Below are 20748 nucleotides of genomic sequence, written 5' to 3'. Positions count from 1 at the left end.
GCGGTGGCAAACGACACCGATCGAAGGGGGAAAATAAGGGGATTGGGAGAGGAGCTCATCACGGGGAGGATGGCGCGCTCGGGGAGGTCGGGGAGAGCTTGATGGCGACGGATTTGACGAAGGCGGCCGACGTCCCGAGGTTGAAGAAGACGATCCAGGCGATTTTACATCTTCATTTTGGACCATCTGTTGGAGTTACTCTTTTGGACCATCTGTTGGAGTTGAGCTTTTTTCGAAGCTCCAAAACGCATTTTTTTGCGGTCCAAATTTTACATCTCCGGTTTTGGACCGCCAAATTTTGGACCATCTATTGGAGATGCTCTAAGTCTTCTGGAATTTTCATGTGATGGCCCCGCTGAAGTAGCCTGGGACGGAACTGGCAAAGGGGTCCTTGGCCCGGCCCATCGGACCGAGAACCGACGTGGCGAGAGGCCGCTGGGACACCGTCAACAACTGTCCACAGCTGAATTTATCTGTTTGAACTCCAATACATGGAATGTATTTGAAATTTAAATTTGGTCCACAAGTTCACAACAGTAGTCAGACCAAAGAGCCGCCGTACAGCCAGTCTACACGGTCCACGGCATCCCACACCAGTCCCCATTTGTTCAGCCTGCTCCTCTCGCGGAGGTGAGGTCTCTCCCTTCCTCCCGCCCGCCGACAAACCCTAGCCGGCCTCCGCCGCCATGGACGCCGCCGCAGGGGGAGGAGAAGAAGAATTTGTCACCTACGCCCAAATCGAGGCGTACTTCAACAACATGGCACTGGAGGGCCCGTCCGCGCAGGACCGCATGGACGGCATCGTCTCCCAAATCATCTCCCTCCTCCCCGCGCCCTTCGTCCCCGCGCCCGACGCCGACGCCGACGAGTCCTCCGACTCCGACGACGACCACTTCTCCCTCACCTCCTCCGACTCCGAGGACGCCGCCCCCGCCGCCGCCGACCGGCCCGCCGTGCAGGGCGGCGACGGCCAGGACCACATCAGCCGCCTCCCGGACGACCTGCTCTGCAACATCATCTCCCGCCTCCCCACCAAGGAAGCCGCGCGCACCATGGTACTCTCCACCCGCTGGCGCTGCGTGTGGGCGGCGACCCCGCTCCTCGTCGACGACGCCCACCTCAGGGCCGCCGACGGGCCCCGCGATTTCCACGCCGTGCGTGCCGTCTCGCGCTGCGTGGCCGCTCACCCCGGCCCCGTCCGTGCCGTGCGCTTCATCCGCACCTCCTTTCACCGGCAGGAGCACGCACTCGAGCGCCTGATCGCCAGCCTCGCCGCCAAGAAGATCCAGGACCTCATCCTCTTCAACCGCCCCTGGCCGCTCGACATGCCGCTCCCCGACAGCATCCTCGACTGTGCCTCCCTCACCCGCCTCTACATAGGCGTCTGGCGCTGGCACTTCCCAGACACCACCACCCTCCGGCCAGCCTTCCCCAACCTCGAAGAGCTCGGCCTTTTCCACTCCATCATGGAGGACAGAGAAGTCGATGCCTTGCTCGCGCACTGCCCCAAGCTGAAAATCCTCTCCGTCGCCATCGCGTACATTAGCCGTTCGATCCTCCGCATCAAGTCCAGCAGCCTCCGCGCCGTGATGGAATGGGGATGCAGCTTCGATGAAATCATTGTGGAGGATGCCCCCTGCCTGGAGCGCCTGCTCTTCCAAAGCATTTTCGACCGGAGGCCCGTCAAGATTGTCCACGCCCCTAGGCTGGAGGTGCTCGGCTACTTGGACCTTCAACTCCACGCTCTCGAGATTGGTGGCATTGTCATCAGGGTAACTGCTTCTTGTAACTTCTGTCATCTGCACTTAGCATTCATTACGTGACTGTGCGACCAAACAAATTTCTCTCTCATTTTTTTTAATAATTTGCCTCAATGGCAGGCTGGGATGAGTGTGAGAGCTAGCGCCATGCTGCCAAGTTTGAAGATATTAGCTGTCAAGGTGTGACTTTCGCACGACATGGAGGTCAAGATGCTGCACACCCTGCTCAGATGCTTTCCTCGCCTCGAGACACTTCACATCATGGTACGCCATATCGATATCTGTTCATCTCTGCACTTGTTTATCAATTGCCATTCAAGACGATAATATGGATGTCAGCTTATTCAAGTGCTAGTTGCCCATTGCTATATACTACCTCTGTTCATTAATATAGTAAGATGTTTTGGCAGTTCAAGTTAAACTGCCAAACGTCTTATATTAGTAAACAGAGGGAGTATTACAGATTGATACTGTCAATACGATGATACTAGATTCACGGGGATGTTTCAACGAACTTCACGGGCTGAAGAACGTGGCCTAATTTAATTGCCTCCCCGCCCCCCTGAATTTAACTGGTGGGGCCCGTCCTACTTAACTAAATCACATCCATTAATCTTTAATAATTTAATTATCCCGTAAAGCCCCTGTGTGTGTAGCATTACTCAGATACGATATTCGTTCTAGCACTTGTTATCTTCCCTATACTTGTTTATCGATAATATGGCATTTTGATACCTTCCCTATACTTGTCTATCGATGGTGATTCAAGATGATAATATGAATACCAGCTTATTCCAGTACTAGTTAATTGCTATATTGTCCAGATTGATATTGTAGATATCTGTTCTTTGCACTTGTAATTGTATTTTGGTGTAATTTGAAGTTTGATATGCTAAACGCTGACATTGTTTCTTTTTGCTCAATTTCAGTCCATTCAATCCACTTCACCTGATGGTGTACATTCTGCTGAGTTCTGGGAGTCTCAGAGCTCTTGCGATTGCCTCGAATCACATCTGAAGACGCTCGTCCTCCACGGATTCCAGGGCCTGAACTGTGAGCTGTTGTTCCTCGGTTACATCTTGAAGAATGGGAAGGTGCTTAAGACGCTGGGAATGGTTTGTAGAGACAGTGATGATGTGGTATCGGAGGCAGGCCGGATGTCATGTTCTGTTGGCGAGGGCAATGCGCCATCAGGTGGAAGTAGTGGCAGTGATGATGTGGTAGTGGAGGGAGGCCCTGTCTCAGGTTCTGCTGGTGAGGGCAATGTGTCATCAGGTGGAAGCACTGGCAGCCATGATGTGGTAATGGAGGGAGGTCCCGTGTCAGGTTCCGTTAGTGAGGGCGATGCGCCATCAGGCGGAGGCACTGGCAGTGATGTCATTTACGTTTGCCCCGCCTCCCCTAGCTGGAGCTTTCAGAACGCCATTGACTTGTCAGTGGAGGATCCCTTCTGTGTGTTGAGGCGTGCCAGGGCCTGGAGGGCTTCTCGAGCTGAGGCATGAGTAGTTTTTGTTTTTCATGCTGATGGTATTTCGCATCGACATGTTTACTTTGAGCTGCTAAGGGTTTGGTACTTTACTTATTAGTTCTGCACTTCTGCATAATTTTGCGGTGAATTGCGAAGGTAGAATGAGGCCATGATGGTCTGGAAGCTAGTTTTACTAGTATGTATGTTGCACTCTTTCTTGAGTTCTCTATTGGGGAAGACTGATGTGATTCTGAGGTGTGGAAGTACCCTGGCTGATTATTGTTTTGGCCTTTTGGCCTGTAAAAGTACCCTACTATCAGATTCACAATCTATCTCTACTGATGTTATTTCACGTGTGTGCTTTTGCTGCTAAGCTGATAAATTAGTAACATAGTTCCAGGAATGCAATGTAGTTGACTGATTCTCGCCCCACGGGATGATAATATCCTTGATGAACAAATACAGGCGGAGCCGTTTTGTTGTTGATTCGGTAGCTATGGCGGAAAAGTCCACGTGTTTCCAGTCCGAGTTCAGAATTTGTAGTTGCCATTGTTTTCCAGAATTATGCTTGTGTTGACAGTTGTGACAGCAACGATATGGTGTGGCTACTACCTGTTTCCTGTTTTACTCGGTCGCTACAGGCAGTATAAATGAGTTGCCCAGCATTTTAAGCAGACCAAGAGTGTTGTGAGGTGCTATCACAGAGGCAGCAATAGCTATGGAGTATGGAGCACGTACGTACTGGAGCTCACAGTAACTACTGATGTAGCAACTCCCCATCTGCACGTATCACCTGAAGCAGAATTAGGGTGTAAAGAACCCATTACAGATCAGATCAAAAACAATCGTCAATGGAAGCAAGTATCTGCTGCCGTGGTCGAGACAAACGCAAGTGCATCAGGCTATGGAAGCACGTATCGATTGATTGACTAAGCCAATCGTCTTTCTTGAGTTCTCTATTGGGGAAGACAAATGTGATTCTGAGATGTGGAAGTACCCGGGCTGAAAATTGTTTTGGCCTTTTTGACTTGTAAAAGTAGTACCCTACTATCAGATGCAAAATTGTTATTTCACGTCTGTGCTTTCGCTGACATCCTGATGTTATTTCACGTCTGTGGGCTTGTGCTGGGGGCTCGTCGCGCCTTTAGAGGCACCTCCTCACCTCCGGAGGCCCCTTCCCTTGCGAAGCTCGTTCCTCCCAGCTGGGGGAGGCAAGTCTTGGTGCGGCTGCGAAGTCACACAATCATCCTCGGTCACCGTCTGCCCCGTCGCCGCCTCAACATGGCGGGCCATCTCCTCACGCCCCTCAGGGCTCGACAGGGGCGCATGGGTCTCCTCAGCGGGCGCCTTCGCTGAGGACTCGGTGGACGTCGTGGCCCCTAACTGCATCTTCTTCTCCTTTTGAAGGGACCTGCATGGCACGGGGGCTCAGCTCCCGGTTTCAAGAGGTAGGAAACAAAGATCACGAAGCAGAAAGTAAGACGCGGGTACTTACTCGCCAGGTGAAGGCGAGAGACTCCTCTTCACATTCAGATGGGGGCGGCTGTCGCTGTCGCTCCCTCCGGAGGGCTCAGCGCGAGGCTTGCCGACGTATCCTCCCGCCGGGGAGGAGTGGGTCTCCTCCGCGCGAGGCTTGCCGGCGTCTCCTCCCGGCTGGGCCAAGCGTGTCTCCTCCGCGCGAGGCTCGCTGGCCTCGACGCTGGTGCTTCCTTCCTTGCGAGGCTAGCAGCACACAGCAGATTGAAATGTTAGCACAACTGATATATATATATATATATATATATATATATATATATATATATATATAGATAGGCAGTAAGAGGGATGTAATGCTAGCAGAATGAATTGAGTGAGGCACAATATAATATATATGAATTCTACTAAAAGGCAAAATGTCGCACATGCACAAGAAAAAATGGTTTATACGGCCCTCCAAGACTAAGGCTATTACCAGCATTTCCGACTTGCGGATCATATGGACCATCATCGTGAGCCCGCTGCTGCTCCTGTCTACAACTTGGAAGAGGCAGATGTCTCCCGCCTTCATCCCGGCATCTTCGATCAATTTCTTCCAGTCTTTTCGATATATAGTAGGCCACGTCCCATGGGAATATTTCGTGAAGACCAGCTTTGCGTCCATCTGCATACCTTCCAGCAAAACTTTGAGAGGTATTATTTGGTTGCCCTCTTGTTGGCGCGGGAGACACCTCGAAACATATGCCTTGCAAAAATACTGTTCAGAAAAGAGCGCGTCAAGATGGAGACCGGGTATCAGGCGGACGATTAATTCAGCAAGAAAAATGGTTCTAAATTTGCGAGCTTTATACATATTGCGCGTGGTATCTGAAGTTATGAACTCACCAGGTTTGGACTCAGTATATCATTTTTCGTCATCTTCTGCACAAACACAGGTAATTCGCGCCCTATCTTAGAGATCTTGTACATCACCATCTCCCTTTGTGGCCTATTTAGTTCATTTCCTTTGGATTTGGATAGTAGGTAGGAGCCGCAGTGGCAGCCGACGCCGCCCATCTTCATCGCGCCGCAGTTGCAGATGTAGCCGTCGCCGCCTGCATATCAATTCTCACATAAAATTGCAATGTATGTTCTGTAATAGTTGCACAAATAATAATTAATATAAGAGAAAAAAACGCATGTTTTGCAAATGTGGGTGTAAATTTAGCTCTAGCAGTACGTATATGATCATATGATTAGCACGTTGAATTCAGATCATTAGCGCACAACGTTCAGACTTGAAGAAAATGGCTTGAAAATAGCATTATGTTCTATTCTTTCTTTCTATTTATTTTTATCTAGACAAATACATCTAAACTGGGATAAAGATCAGATCTCTATTAGTAAACCACATGTAACTACAATTGCTACTAAATAATGCATTAGGGCGTTACCCAATCAGACCATATTAATAATAGAGAAACGATGTATTGGTGCCATGGAAGATGGTGCTTGCTTGCGGCAAGCCGGCCATTGCAGCATCACCGTTTACTCAAATTTGGACACAGAGGAGATAGAACGATCAACCAACAGTGCTTCCTGAAGGCGGCAGATGACAACAAGCAGGCGGTGGCAGCGATATTGGGAATTTGATAACAAATCATGTGATCTAGTTGTTGATATATGTAGTTCTGCAATTACACCTTCTATGGTTTGAAAGACACAACCTAATTAATAGGCATACGAGGACACGACCTAGAAGCTTGGAAGATCACTGGAAACTAATCGCTGCCCTCGTCCCATCCAACGTTGACATCTACTGCTTGGAAGATCAGAACGGAGTATATTCAATATGCCGCCCCTTGCAGCAGTACGTATTGCATTCATCAGACTGGACAAATATTTAAGGATAGGCCATAGACGAGCGCATACCATTTTTCCCTGGTGGTGAGCTTGATTGACTCATGACCGAGAGAAGAGATGGGAGACTCGCAGGTGACGCCTGCTGGAAGAAGAAGCACCTGAGAGAACGTACGTGAATCTAGAAAATCCATAGTACGTGACAAAAAGTTGCCATGCTCTAATGAACAAAACTAGCATATAATCATGAAAAAGGGTATATTAAAAAATTACATGATTTGCCATGATGTTCATACAGACTTCATTACAACTGAGTGTGGAAAAAGTTTGCTATGATATTATGGAAACACAAAAAAAAATGGAAATATCAGATAGAACAAAAAAGATTTCTACAAAAATTGTCATTGGGCATGTATAAAAATCTGAGCAATGCTATATCAATGGATCAAAATATCTTAACTTTGCCATCTTTCAATATACAAATGTAAAAAAGCAGGAAATTTTCACATGGCAAGTTAAACTAAAATTTGCCATGTGAATAGAAGTATTTTTGCCATGGCAAAAATGGAGTAAAATTTTCCATGGCAAAAAATGGATTAAATTTTGCCATGGAAAATAAATTAAAAATTGCCATGGGAATACAAATATATTTACCATGCTACATAGTAAAAATTTGTCATGTTCCGGAAAATGTAAATTTGCCATCATATTTAAATTAAAATTGCCATGCTCTTTACAATAAATTTGCCATGAAAAAAAAACTAAAATTTGCCATGTCATTAAAAGTACGCTGTGGCAAAAAAATGAAGTAATTTTTGCCATGGCAAAAATGGTGTAATTTTGTCATGGAAATAAATTAAAAATTGCCATGGCTACACAAGTATATTTGCCATGCTACATATTAAAAAAATTAATGTGTGGAAATGTAAATTTGCCATCATATTTAAATTAAAATTGTCATGCTCTATACAATAAACTTGCCATGTCAAAAAAATAAAGTAAAATTTGACATGCCATTAAAGTAAAGTTGCCATGGCAAGAAAAACGTAGAAAAAATCTCACTTTTGGCTGTGAATAAAGGTATTTTTGCCATGCCCCGTGAACTAGAATTGCCATGCCCCGTCAATACATTTGCCAAAAACATTTTAAGTTTGCCATGGCAAGTTTGCCATGTTTTTGAACATCCATAACTTTGTCATGTTCTTGAACATAGCAAAGTTGCCATGGCAAGTTTGCCCTGTTTTAAAAAAAGATAATAAATTTTGCCATGGCAAGAAAAAGTTAGAACACCAAAGTTGCCATGTTCTCAAACAAAAATGTAATTGCCATGGCAACATTCTTCAGATAAATAGGGCAAAAAAGACACAACACAAATGTTGCCGTCATGGAAACACCTAAGCTTCAAGTTGGCATGGCAAAACACACCTTGAAGCTATGGTTGACATGGCCATCATTTTTTGTTATAGAATTTTCCATGCGACCAGATACAAATTTGCCAAGGTATGAACAAATTCCATGAACTTCCAACAAAGTAATATGTAATCGCCATGATAAAGGGTAGATTTTGTTAGAAAATTGCCATGGGATTGAACAAACTTATACTAAATTTGCCATGGCCCCATCTACAGCTAGATTGAAAGGTACAACCTCTCTCAATAAGTGCACGCACATTGAAGAAAATTTTGATAGCTAAACTAGGATGGATTGAGTGTGTGCAGAACCTGAAATTACTAGCCGTGCCTGCAACTGCCGCAAAGGCTTGCTGCGCCTACCACGCCTGCCTCCCGTCTGCCTCGCCGCCTCCCGAAGGACCAGTGGTCCTGCGACGGCGACATGAATCGAGCGCACCGCTCGAGCTGTTGGCTACTTTTCCCCTGACCTCGTAGTTCACCATCAAAGATTCCTCCTCTGAAAAGCTTAGCTGCCGCAAGGAGTGAGAGAGCAGGAAGCTGGAGAAGACGAAAGTAGGAGGTCGTGGCGGGGCCTCACCGGTCGCGCGGCAAGGTAGCGGCTGCTGCAGGGTTGGAGGCGAGCTGCGCAGCTCGGGCGTGGCTGCAGGATCTCTCGGCCTGGACCCTGAAAACCGGCGGTCTGGTGCTCGTCGTCAGCGAGGAGCGCTCGAATGGAGGCGTCCTCGACGCCCGCCGCGGTGGCGCGGGCGAGCAGGCGGCGCTCGGCTACGCCCAAGACGGAACGGAGAACACGGCGTCATGGTGCCCCGTCGTCGGCGAGGAGCACGAGGAGGGGCCGCCATGGACGCCTGTTGCGGCGGTGCGACCTGACACCTCGAGCCGGTTGAGCCGGCTGGCGCTCGGCTATGCCCAAGACGGAACGGAAAACGCGTCTGGTGCCCCAGCGTCGGCGAGGAGCACGCGGAGGGGCCGGCCTGGACGCCCGCCGCAGCGGCCGCGGCGGCATGGCCTCCGCCTCACTGTCGGGGAGGTGGGAGTGGATAAACAAGGCAGAAGCTAATGCGGTGGGGGAGAAGATAAGGTTCGGGGTGATGGAACTCCTCCCCGAACGATTTCCAGAGCTGACGTGTCAGCAATCCAATCTTTAGGATTCGTGCTCCTATCCACTGGTCTAGAGGACGTTCGGAGGCGACTTTTAAAATTCTGACGTTCGGGAGTTATAGAATCCGAAAAGAAAGATTAGTAGGTTCCAATGATCAGCAGATGATGAGGCCATTTCCAGAGCTTGGACTTTCTGCTGCCCAAGAGATGATGATGGCTTCTTGTAAAGTACTCCTATATAGGATAGAACTTACTTAAGGAACTGGGGTTCACAAGTAATAGAAACAAATATATTCCCAAAGTGCCCTTGTATTTGGGTTTGTAATGAAAGAAATGAAAACGATGAGTTTTTTTTTTTTGCTTTAGTTCTCGCGATACTGATGTTATCACGCTCATGAGAAAATAAACGTTTGTTCATTTATTATCATGATGGGTGAAAAAAAGATAGAAGTATTCATTCATCTCGCCAGTTTGACGTCGATGGATTATCTCATCCATGGATCCTGGCAACGGCCAGAGAAGAGAAGAACTTAACAACACCTGGGTGGAATTATTTTCTCTACTGACATCCTGATGTTATTTCGCATCTGTGCTTTTGCTGCTAAGTTGATGAATTAACATAGTTCTTGGAATGCAATGTAGTAGTTGACTGATCCTCGCCCACGGGACAACAATATTGGTGACGAACAAATACAGACGAAGCCGTTTTGTTGTTGATTCGGTAGCTATGCCGGAAAAATCCACACGTTTTCAGGCCGCGCTCGGAATTTGTAGTTTGTCATTGTTTTCCAAAATTATGCCTGTGTTGACAGTTGTAACAGCAACGATATGGTGTGGCTACTACCTGTTTCCAGTTTTACTCGGTCGCTACAGGCAGTATAAATGAGTTGCCCAGCATTTTAAGCAGACCAAGAGTGTTGTGAGGTGCTGCCACAGCGCCACTTTGTATGTCGAAACCAATAGCTATGTACTATGGAGTACGTACTACTGATGTAGTAACAGCCCGTCTGCACGTAGCACCTGAGCAGAATTAAGGTGTAAACCTTCGGAAGGAAAAATTAGGGTGTACAGAACCCATTACAGATCAAAAGCAGTCGTCACTTGTAAGGATCTAGCTCTCTCCTTACTCACGAATCACTTTGAATTGAATTTCTCGCTGGATAATTCACCCAACCGCCCACACAGAGTCACGAATTTTTTGAAGCTAATACCAAGCACACGTACTGGTTGTACGCCACTCCTATTTGGCGCGTAGGTCACCAAATAACTAGCTGGCGCGTACCCCCTTACAGCGTCTGCTCCTTTTTGGGTCGGTCATTTCGCTATTCCTACCCACCGGTTTGGGAAGGTTCCAGAACCTTCCTAGAACCGTTTTTTTTCTCAGTTTTTTCTTTCTTTTTCTTTGTTTACTTTTTTGTTTTTGTTTTTGCTTATATTTACTGTTCTGATTTTATTTTTCTTTATTTTCGGCCATCTTTCAAATTGCCGAACACATCTTCTCAATCCGAACATTCTTTGAACTCGTGAACATTTATTGAAATTGTGAACAAATTTCAAATTCCTGAACATTTTTTATAGATTCGCGAACATTTAAAAAAAATCATGAACATTTTTCGAATAGACGAACATTTTTTTACAAATTCGAAAATATTTTTTGAAAAAGTGAACATCATTTCAAATTCATGATTTTTTTGAAATGGTGAACATTTTTTGTGAAATTGTGAACATTTATATAAACTCCTGAACATTTATTAAAATCACAAACATTTCTTGAAATTGCGTACATTTTTGGAACATGTGAACATTTTTTGAGATTTGGGAACAATTTTTGGAATTCAGGAGCATTTTTGTTTTTGGCAAATAATTTTGAGTTCATTAAGACTTCTTAACACAGCAAATATTTTTTGAATTTTGTGAACATTTTTTTGAAATATGGGAACATTTTTTGAAATTCTCGATTTCTGAATATTGTAAACATTTTTCTATAAATTCATGAACATTTTTCAGTTGTAAACATTTTCTGAATAGACAACCATTTTTTTCTGAAATCACAAACATTTTTTGAATCCGTGAGCATTTATCATTTCCCGAACGTTTTTGAAGTCATGAACAATTTTTGAATTCACAAAAGATTCAACAATTTGCAACTTTTTTTAAATCCTGAATTATTTCTAAAAATGAAAAAACTTAAAACAGAACAAAAAGCAAAAAAAAACAAGAGGCTCGCCGCCCCACACATGGGCCGGCCCATGAGTGCGCTCGTAAGAGCGGGGAGGGTGCGCGCTCCGTGGCTTCTGGCACGTACGAGGCCATGTAGGAGGTCCCTGGTTATGTATTTAAGCGTAAGCTATTACACCTGATTAACGGGTCCAGTTCGGGCTTGCAAGCCACTAGGGGAGGTGGCGATGACGAGTGGGTCGTGCTTCAAGCCCACAAGTTGAATTTGACATTTTCAGCTTGTTTGTTCTCTTGTTGTCGTTAGTAGAGGTGATGGCACCCCCTCGTTCTTAAGTAGTTGCATGCCCCCCCGTCGTGCACGTGGAAATGTTTGCTTGAGAGAATCCATGTCTTCCCAAGTTGACTCTTGAGGTGATGCGTCAACCCATTTAACAGTGACTTGAGCCAGAGTATGATTGCCATCTCATCTCGCCGAGCTCACGGTTGCAGAATCTTGACAGGAACTTGAAACGGTGAAGTGAAAGAGGGCAAATCTCTTTGTACCTCGAGTGGAGGCCGCATACACTTCGTTCAATGGGAAACATGGAACACCAGGGGTCTTTAAGCCCATGAGCTGAATTTGGTATTCCCCGCTTGTATGTTCTTTTGTTGTTGTCAATAGAGCTGCTGAGATCCCCACCATTCTCGAGTAGCCGCTAGATCCCCCTCCCCCCCCACACACAAAGCTGAATCCATGGAAATGTTTGCTTGAGAGAATCCATGTCTTCCCAAGTTGACTATTGCAGTGATGCATGATGCATCACTCCATTCAACAAGTACTTGGCCCACAGTACGATTGCCAGCTCGTCGAATTCGCCATTGTAGGATCCTGACAGGAACTTGAAATGGTGAAATGGAAGAGGGCCCTTCTCTTTTGTACCTGGAGTGGGGACTTCATACACTTCTTTCGTAGGGAAACATGAAACACCATATGGGTCTTTAAGCCCACGACTTGAATTTGGTACTTCCCGCTTGTATGTTATCTTGTTGCCATCAGTAGAGCAGTTGGGATCCCCTGTTCTTGAGTAACTGCTTGCCTCCTAGCCGACGCATGTGGAAATGTCTCTTTGAGAGAATACATGTCTTCCCAAGTTGATTCTTGAGGTGCTACATCACTCCATTCAACAAGTTCTTGGGCCATAGTAGCTCGTCGAACTCGCTGTTGCAGGATTCTGACGAGAACTTAAAACGGTGAAATGAAAGAGGGTAATTTCTTTTGTACCTGGAGTGGAGGCCCTGTACACTTCTTTCATTGGGAAACATGAAACACCAGATGGGTCTTGCTAGTGTCAGGTAGCTAGGTAGTTGTAATCTGTAGGTCACTTCTCCAACTCTCCTAGTCATAGGATAAGGACCATAATAATTAAAGGCAAGCTTGTGATTTGAAAAATGGGCAACTGAAGTTTGCACATAGGGCTGCAATTTCAAAAATACTTCATCACCCTCATAAACCTCTATTTCAATTCTATGCTTATCAGCACGGGCTTTCATCCTTTGCTGAGTTCTCAACAAGAGTTGTCTGACATGCTGATTTGCCACTTCTCTATCATCCAACCATTGTCGCAAATCCACTGGCGCCATTGTATTAGAAAGAGTAATTCCAAGGTAACTAGGATTGTGTCCATACAAAACTTAATACGGAAACTTGTTTAAGGAAGAATGCCAGTTGGTGTTATACCAAAATTCACACAATGAGAGCCATTTTATCCATTTATTGGGGTGAACACAATGAAACACCTGAGAAAGCATTCCACTTGATTAACTCTTTTAGTTTGTCCATCAGTTTCAGGATGGTAAGCAGTACTCATGCTTAGCTCAACCCCTGTTCTTTTGTCCAAATGTTGCCAAAATGCACTTGTGAACACAGGATCCCTATATGAAACAATGAATCTGGGCACGTTGTATACACATTTTCCAGAAAGAGATCAACAATCTTCTCGGCATTATATGGAAGTTTAACAAAAATAAATTGCATGTACTTAGTAAACTTATCTATAACAATCATAATGTGGTCATAATGTGCAGAGTGTGGTAGACCATATATTCAAATCCATAGTGATAGTTTCCCAAGCTTTTTGAGGTACTCACAAGGGAGATAGCAATCATGGGTAATTGACATGCTCAAGTTTTGCTTTTTGTTGACAAATCATGCAATTTTGAAAGAAAAAAATCTTGATGAAAACTTTTGTCCGAGTGCACCTAAACAGGGAGTGAACTCTCTTGTAAGTCATTGGGAAACCAAGGTGACCTTCAACAGGGTAGGCATGAAAAGCATGCGCAATTCTGATAACTCAGGGGCAGCTCCAATCCCAATACAATCCTTGTCGCTGAGCAATCCATTGATGTGCTGTTAAGGAGGACGAGAATCTGGTGGCACAACTAATTGCTGAAGAATTTCACGAACCTTAGCATCTTGCTCATAAGAGGCAATAACCTCATAAAGCTAGGCAGGTTGTAAACTAGTGACATTCAGGACTTGTAACTCACCTTGAGGCCTCCTAGATAATGCATAAGTGGCAGGGTTCCTTGTACCTTACTTGTATACAATCTGATAATCAAGACTCGACAATTTAGTGAGTGCCTTCTATTTCTAGGGTGTATGTAATATTTTATTTCAAGCTAGAAAAACTTTTTTGGTCAGTTTTCTTATCAGAAAATTCCGAATTTGCAAGTAAGATCTCCATTGTTCTAGTGCTATCAAAAAGCCACATATTCCTTCTCATACGCTGACAAGGCTCTGTTCCTCGGGCCCAAATCTTCGCTCACAAATGCTAAAGGATGGTTTTGTTGCATTAAAACTACTCTAATCACTACTGCATAGCTGAATAGCACTGATGCCTCATCGTTAAGCGGTGCCTGGCCTAGCTTCAATGATGAGGGACAACACTAACCTGCCATTCCAAAGGCATCAATGATATAGTTTTTTGGGCTTGGTTGGATGTTCTCACAGTCTAGTCTAAAAATGACCGGTCAGTGATCATATGTTCCGATGACCAAAATGGAAGGAAGGTAATCACTCATCGACTGCTATATTTGATATGTCTGTGTTGTTCATTCATGGTTGAACATCTTTCTTTGGTCGCTCGGTGTTGTGGTGTTCGCTGCCTCTTATAATCCATTGCACATCCTCGATTCCCAACTCTTGCTAGCGCCGATGAGCTCCTCTCCGCTTAGTTTTCATTGTATACAGCCATTGATCCGTTCCGATGGTGCCCTATCCGACTCGCCCGCAGACACTCGTCGCGGACGCACCATCCTTACACAGTCGCTCCCATATCGTCCCGAGCGGCGCTTTCTTTCCGTGCATCGCCTCGACGTCCGTGAGGCGTCGCCTCTATTCGACCATTTCTGGTTCCATGCAATCTGCCTTTTAGTCGGACATCGGGTCTCCCGCGCCATCATGCTCGGTCATAGAATTGGCATGTGTTGCCTTGTTCTTCGGTTGGGGCGATGACCATAGTAGTGAGCTCCATTGCTTCTTACAATATAGCAATTTCAGGATTTTCTGTGTGACCAACCTTCATATCGATGCATTTTTGTAGGGTTAGATGTTGTATGCTTATGGATTTTTTAGGGTTAGCTAGTGTTTATAGAAATCTATTAAAAATTTACAGTTAAGTCAAACTATTCTAATGGTGTTGGGCCAGGCAGTAGAATGATGATGAAACTTGCTGCCCTTACACATAACTAATGCATGGTTAGCTTTGGCTAATATGTGTTGAAGAATAACTTGATTTATTTAACTCGTGCTAGCCATAGCAGTTGTGCCTTTGATGTAAAAAATTATGGTTCATTTTGTTATCTGAGGTTTGTGCGTTCTATATACCTCTACATTAGCTGAAAAGTAGATAATAACTATTTTCTTGACATAGATATAAATTTTAGTTGCAGTGCACAAAAAAACTTGGTTATGGATTTGAGGTTTCGTGAAGAGGATTTTTGTAGGATCACAACCATCAACGAAGCCAACATAGTTGTTGGGTTTGCCGCGACCACCCGTTTCTCGAGGAAGTCAAGAGAGTTGACAATTTTTATTTCTTCTCCGCAAGCATCGTAAATGGTGAACATGACCTGGAAAAGTTCCGAGTGCTATTGTCCTAATTGTTGGGGAACGTAGCAGAAATTCAAAATTTTCCTACGTGTCACCAAGATCAATCTAGGAGATGCTAGCAATGAGAGGGGAGGAGTGCATCTACATACCCTTGTAGATCGCGAGTGGAAGCGTTCAAGAGAACGGGGTTGATGGAGTCGTACTCGTCGTGATCCAAATCACCGATGATCCTAGCGTCGAACGGACGGCACCTCCGCGTTCAACACACGTACGGAGCAGCGACGTCTCCTCCTTCTTGATCCAGCAAGAGGGGAGGAGAGGTTGATGGAGATCCAGCAGCACGACGGCGTGGTGGTGGAAGTAGCGGGATCCCGGTAGGGCTTCGCCAAGCGCAAGCGGGGAGGAAGAGGTGTCACGGGAGGGAGGGAGGCGCCAGGGCTTGGGGTGCTGCTCCCATGCGCCTCCCCACTATATATAGGGGTGGAGGGGGCTGGTTTCTTGCCCTCCAAGTCCATTGGGGCGTTGGCAAAGGTGGGGGAAAGAAATCCCATCATTTCCCTTCCCCACCGATTGTTATCCCCCTTTTTTAGGGATCTTGATCTTATCCCTTCGGGATATGATCTTATTCCTTCTAAGGTGGGATCTTGGTGCGCCTTGACCAGGGGTGTGGGGCCTTGCCCCCACTACCCACGTTCATGTGGGTCCCCCCATGCAGGTGGGCCCCACTTCAAAACCTTCTAGAACCTTCCCGGTACAATACCGAAAAATCCCGAACATTTTCCGGTGGCCAAAATAGGACTTCCCATATATAAATCTCTACCTCCGGACCATTCCGGAACTCCTCGTGACGTCCGGGATCTCATCCGGGACTCCGAACAACTTTCGGTTAACCGCATACTAATATCTCTACAACTCTAGCGTCACCGAACCTTAAGTGTGTAGACCCTACGGGTTCGGGAGACATGCAGACATGACCGAGACGACTCTCCGGTCAATAACCAACAGTGGGATCTGGATACCCATGTTGGCTCCCACATGTTCCACGATGATCTCATCGGATGAACCACGATGTCGAGGATTCAATCAATCCCGTATACAATTCCCTTTGTCAATCGGTACGTTACTTGCCCGAGATTCGATCGTCGGTATCCCAATACCTTGTTCAATCTCGTTACCGGCAAGTCACTTTACTCGTACCGTAACGCATGATCCCGTGGCTAACTCCTTAGTCACATTGAGCTCATTATGATGATGCATTACCGAGTGGGCCCAGAGATACCTCTCCGTCATACGGAGTGACAAATCCCAGTCTTGATTCGTGTCAACCCAACAGACACTTTCGGAGATACCTGTAGTGCACCTTTATAGCCACCCAGTTACGTTGTGACGTTTGGTACACCCAAAGCATTCCTACGGTATGCGGGAGTTGCACAATCTCATGGTCTAAGGAAATGATACTTGACATTAGAAAAGCTCTAGCAAACGAACTACACGATCTTGTGCTATGCTTAGGATTGGGTCTTGTCCATCACATCATTCTCCTAATGATGTGATCCCGTTACCAATGACATCCAATGTCCATGGTCAGGAAACCATAACCATCTATTGATCAACGAGCTAGTCAACTAGAGGCTTACTAGGGACATGTTGTGGTCTATGTATTCACACATGTATTACGGTTTCCAGTTAATACAATTATAGCATGAACAACAGACAATTATCATGAACAAGGAAATATAATAATAACCATTTTATTATTGCCTCTAGGGCATATTTCCAACACTAATCACATCATGGACTAAGTCAAGTTTAAGGTTAACTAATTGCTTATTTCATAAAGTTTGCTTGCATTCGATTTCAAATAAGTTAACCATGTTCTCCATATGTGGATCGATTTTATCTGCACTGCACAAAATGAATGCGAAGTCAGTAGTAGATATGTAGTGAATATCACCACAAAAGAAGACCAGCCATTGGTGGGTACGAAATGAATCGCGCAAGTTATTGGCCACATATGCCCACATTAGATCTATTGCATTTGCAATGGATTGTACTTAGGTAAGATAGTCTTGCCATTTTTTAATACTAGGTAGAGTTATATTTTGGTTGCACTACACAAAAGGAGATACCCAGTGGCGCCACAAATTTATATATTAGTGTAAGCACCGATTGGTTTTGTTAGGACTTGTCCTGTCGGTGATTTGAATGAAAAGTTGGATATAGAGTGGCGAGAAAATTATTCTCGACATCTCCCTTCCTTCATTTTTGAAAATGAATAGATATATTATAAAAATTTACCGGAACTATAAAGCATCTCAAACATAATAAAAACTCCCTTCCTATAGTGCGGCCTCTAGTTCGCAAAGTGGCGCGACAGGTAGACTATTATAAACCCCTAATAATTATGAATCTGATTTTGACATACACAAGAAAAAGAAAAAGAAAATCATCTGTCAATAGTAGTTGTGTCACAACTGTTCACAGCTGAATATATCTGTTTGATTTTTTTTTGAGAATTCGAATATATCTGTTTGATTGATCTGCAATATATGGAATGAATTTGAATTTTAAATTTTGGTCCACAAGTTCACAAATCACAACACTAGTCAGACCACAGAGCCCACTATCACCAGTCCACCACGGTCCACGGCACCCCACGCCAGTCCCCATTCGTTCAGCCTGCTCGCCTCGTGCCCGCCGACAAAACCCTAGCCGGGATCCGCCGCCATGGACGCCGCCGGAGGGGGAGGAGAAGAAGTATTTGTCACCTACGCCCAAATCGGGGCGTACTTCAGCCTTCTGGCACTGGAGGGGCCGTCCGCGCAGGATCGCATCGATCGCATCGTCCCCTACCTCATCTCCCTCCTGCCCCCACCCTTCGTCCCCGCGCCCGACGCCGACGCCGACGAGTCCTCCGACTCCGACGACGACCACTTCTCCCTCACCTCCTCCGATGACGACATCGCCGCCCCCGCCGACGGGCCCGCTGTCGATCCGGCGGCACAGGATGGTGACGGCCAGGACCACATCAGCCGTCTCCCGGACGACCTGCTCTCCAACATCGTCTCCTGCCTCCCCACCAACGAAGCCGCGCGCACCATGGTCCTCTCGACCCGCTGGCGCTCCGTCTGGGCGGCGACCCCGCTCCTCGTCGACGACACCCACCTCAGGGCCGCCGACAGGCACGCCGTGCGTGCCCTCTCGCGCTGCGTGGCCGCTCACCCCGGCCCCGTCCGTGCCGTGCGCGTCACCCACACCTCCTTCCACCGGCAGGAGTACGCGCTCGAGCGCCTGGTCGCCAGCCTCGCCGCCAAGAACGTCCAGGACCTCATCCTCTTCAACCGACCCTGGCCGCTCGACATGCCGCTCCCCGACGACATCCTCAGCTGTGGCTCTCTCACCCGCCTCTACATCGGCTTCTGGCGCTTCCCAGACACTGCCGCCCACCAGCCCGCATTTCCCAACCTCCATGAGCTCGGCCTTTTTCACTCCATCATCGAGGACAGGGATGTCGATGCCTTGCTCGCGCACTGCTCCAAGCTGAGAATCCTCTCCTTTGCCATGGCGTACAGCTGCGGTTCACGCCTCCGTATCAGGTCCAGCAGCCTCCGCGTCATGATGGAATGGAGATGCGGTTTCAATGAAATCATCGTCGAGGATGCACCTTGCCTGGAGCGCCTGCTCTTCCATAGCATTTCCGATCGGAGGCCCGTTAGGATTGTCAACGCACCTAGGCTGGAGGTGCTCGGCTTCTTGGACCTCCAGATCCACGCGCTCGAGATTGGTGGCATTGTCATCAGGGTAACTGGGTCTTGTAACTTCTGTGGTCTGCACTTAACACTCATTAGGTGACTGTGTATCCAATCGAATTTCTCATGGTGTTTAATTTGCCTCAATGGCAGGCTGGTATGAATGTGAGAGCTAGGGCCATGCTGCCAAGTTTGAAGATGCTGGCTGTCAAGGTGCGGTTTTCGCACGACATGGAGGTCAAGATGCTGGACACTCTGCTCAGATGCTTTCCTCGCCTCGAGACGCTTCACGTCATGGTAGTACCCATGTCATATCGATATCTGTTCGTCCCTATACTTGTTTATCAATTGCGATTCAAGATGATAATGTGGATATCAGCTTATTCAAGTGCTAGTTGTTCATTGTTATAAATTCCAGATTGATGTTGTAGATATCTGTTCTAGCACTTCTAGTAGTATTTTTGGTGTAATTTGAAGATTGATATGCTAAACTCTAACATTGTGTTTTTGCTATCCAGTCCATTCGACCCAGTTCACCTGATAGTGTCGGTTGTGCTGAGTTCTGGAAGTCCCTGGGCTCTTGCGATTGCCTTGAATCTCATCTGAAGACATTCGTCTTCCATAGATACCAGGGTCTGGACTGTGAGTACTTGTTTCTTTGTTATATCTTGAAGAAGGCGAAGGTGCTTAAGACGCTGGGCATCGATTGTGCTGACAGTGATGATGTGGTAGTGGAGGGAGGCCCTATGTCAGGTTCTGCTGGCGAGGGCAATGTGTCATCAGGTGGAAGTAGTGGCAGTGATGGTGTGGTAATGGAGGAAGGTCCGGTGTCAGGATCCGTTGGTGAGGGCAATGCGCCATCAGGTGGAAGCAGTGGCAGTAATATTATTTATGTTTACGTTGCCTCCCCTTGCTGGACCTTTCAGAACGCCATTGACTTGTCAGTGGAGGATCCCTTCTGTGTGTTGAGGCATGACAAGTGCTGGATCGCTTCTCGAGTTATGGCATGAGAGGTTTTAGTTTTTGATCATGGTACTGATGCTGGTGCTATTTCACATCGACATGTTTACTTTGAGCTGCTAAGGGTGTGGTACTAGTTTACTTATTAGTTCTTCATAATTTTGCGGTGAACTGAGAAGGTAAGAATGAGGCCATGAAGGTCTGGTAACTAGTTTTACTAGTCTGTTGCACTCCTTTTTGAGTTCTCTACCGGGAAGACTGAGATGTGGAAGTACCCTGGCTGAATATTGTTTTTGGCCTTTTTGGCCTTTTTGGCTTGTAAAAGTACCCTGCTATCAGATGCACAGTCAGACTAATATGATTCTGAGATGTGGAATGCAATGCATTTTACTGATCATCGCCCACGGGGCAGTATTATTCAGCTGCGTGACAGACAGTACAGATGAGATATTTCTGGTTGTTGATTTGGAAGCTATATATGGTGGAAAACTCGACGCATTTTCATGCCGGTTTCAGAAATTGCAGTTACCCATTGATTACCAAAATTATGCTTCCATTCACAGTCCTAAGGAACAAATAATGGTGCGCTTGCCTGTTCTAAAATTTTATTCTGTTGTTAAAGGCACTGTGGTATAACTAGTAAATAAGTTGCTGAACATGCTAAGCAGATATTGTGTGTTCTGTGGTGCTGACACTAGTGTGGCGAAACCTATAC

General features: G+C 46.3%; 2 protein-coding genes and 1 pseudogene across 10 annotated transcripts; 2 read left to right on the top strand and 1 right to left on the bottom strand.

Moving 5' to 3' along the window:
• The first annotated feature begins 576 nt into the window (after positions 1–576).
• LOC123143743 (F-box/FBD/LRR-repeat protein At1g13570-like) lies at positions 577–3575 on the top strand (annotated as a pseudogene).
• Positions 3576–4206: 631 nt separating this feature from the next.
• On the bottom strand, positions 4207–9018 carry LOC123143744 (uncharacterized). 9 transcript variants are annotated; one of them, XM_044562711.1, is made up of 7 exons: positions 8533–9018; positions 8265–8464; positions 6616–6704; positions 5590–5798; positions 5180–5461; positions 4724–4950; positions 4207–4639 (listed from the first exon to the last, which is right to left on the bottom strand). In XM_044562711.1, exons 3-7 carry the CDS (start codon positions 6647–6649, stop codon positions 4387–4389), a joined length of 1005 nt encoding a protein of 334 aa, XP_044418646.1. In that variant the 5' UTR covers positions 6650–6704; positions 8265–8464; positions 8533–9018; the 3' UTR covers positions 4207–4386. The 9 variants fall into 9 exon arrangements, with proteins under 9 accessions (XP_044418646.1, XP_044418647.1, XP_044418650.1 ...); XM_044562712.1 differs by having other exon boundaries at positions 6616–6688; XM_044562715.1 differs by having other exon boundaries at positions 8265–8459.
• An 8935-nt stretch (positions 9019–17953) lies between these two features.
• On the top strand, positions 17954–20427 carry LOC123141185 (putative F-box/FBD/LRR-repeat protein At3g49480). Its single transcript, XM_044560398.1, has 3 exons — positions 17954–19125; positions 19227–19370; positions 19592–20427. The coding sequence occupies exons 1-3, from the start codon at positions 18052–18054 to the stop codon at positions 20081–20083; spliced, it is 1710 nt and encodes a 569-aa protein (XP_044416333.1). The 5' UTR covers positions 17954–18051; the 3' UTR covers positions 20084–20427.
• Positions 20428–20748: the final 321 nt, after the last annotated feature.

The sequence above is a fragment of the Triticum aestivum genome, chromosome 6D (genome assembly GCF_018294505.1).
Source record: "Triticum aestivum cultivar Chinese Spring chromosome 6D, IWGSC CS RefSeq v2.1, whole genome shotgun sequence".
NCBI lineage: Eukaryota > Viridiplantae > Streptophyta > Magnoliopsida > Poales > Poaceae > Triticum > Triticum aestivum.
This window is presented reverse-complemented; position numbering and strand designations above follow the sequence as displayed.

Excerpts from the sequence above, each read along its gene's own strand:
- LOC123143744 (XM_044562711.1), bottom strand. The coding sequence starts at position 6,649 with ATGAGTCAATCAAGCTCACCACCAGGGAAAAATG. Across the intron at positions 4,951-5,179 it reads TCCGCAAGTCGGAAATGCTG|CCTCGCAAGGAAGGAAGCAC; the intron begins GTAATAGCCTTA and ends GTGTGCTGCTAG. Across the intron at positions 4,640-4,723 it reads CTCTCGCCTTCACCTGGCGA|GTCCCTTCAAAAGGAGAAGA; the intron begins GTAAGTACCCGC and ends CGTGCCATGCAG.
- LOC123141185 (XM_044560398.1), top strand. The coding sequence starts at position 18,052 with ATGGACGCCGCCGGAGGGGGAGGAGAAGAAGTATTTGTCACCTACGCC. Across the intron at positions 19,126-19,226 it reads TTGGTGGCATTGTCATCAGG|GCTGGTATGAATGTGAGAGC; the intron begins GTAACTGGGTCT and ends CCTCAATGGCAG. Across the intron at positions 19,371-19,591 it reads TCGAGACGCTTCACGTCATG|TCCATTCGACCCAGTTCACC; the intron begins GTAGTACCCATG and ends TTTGCTATCCAG.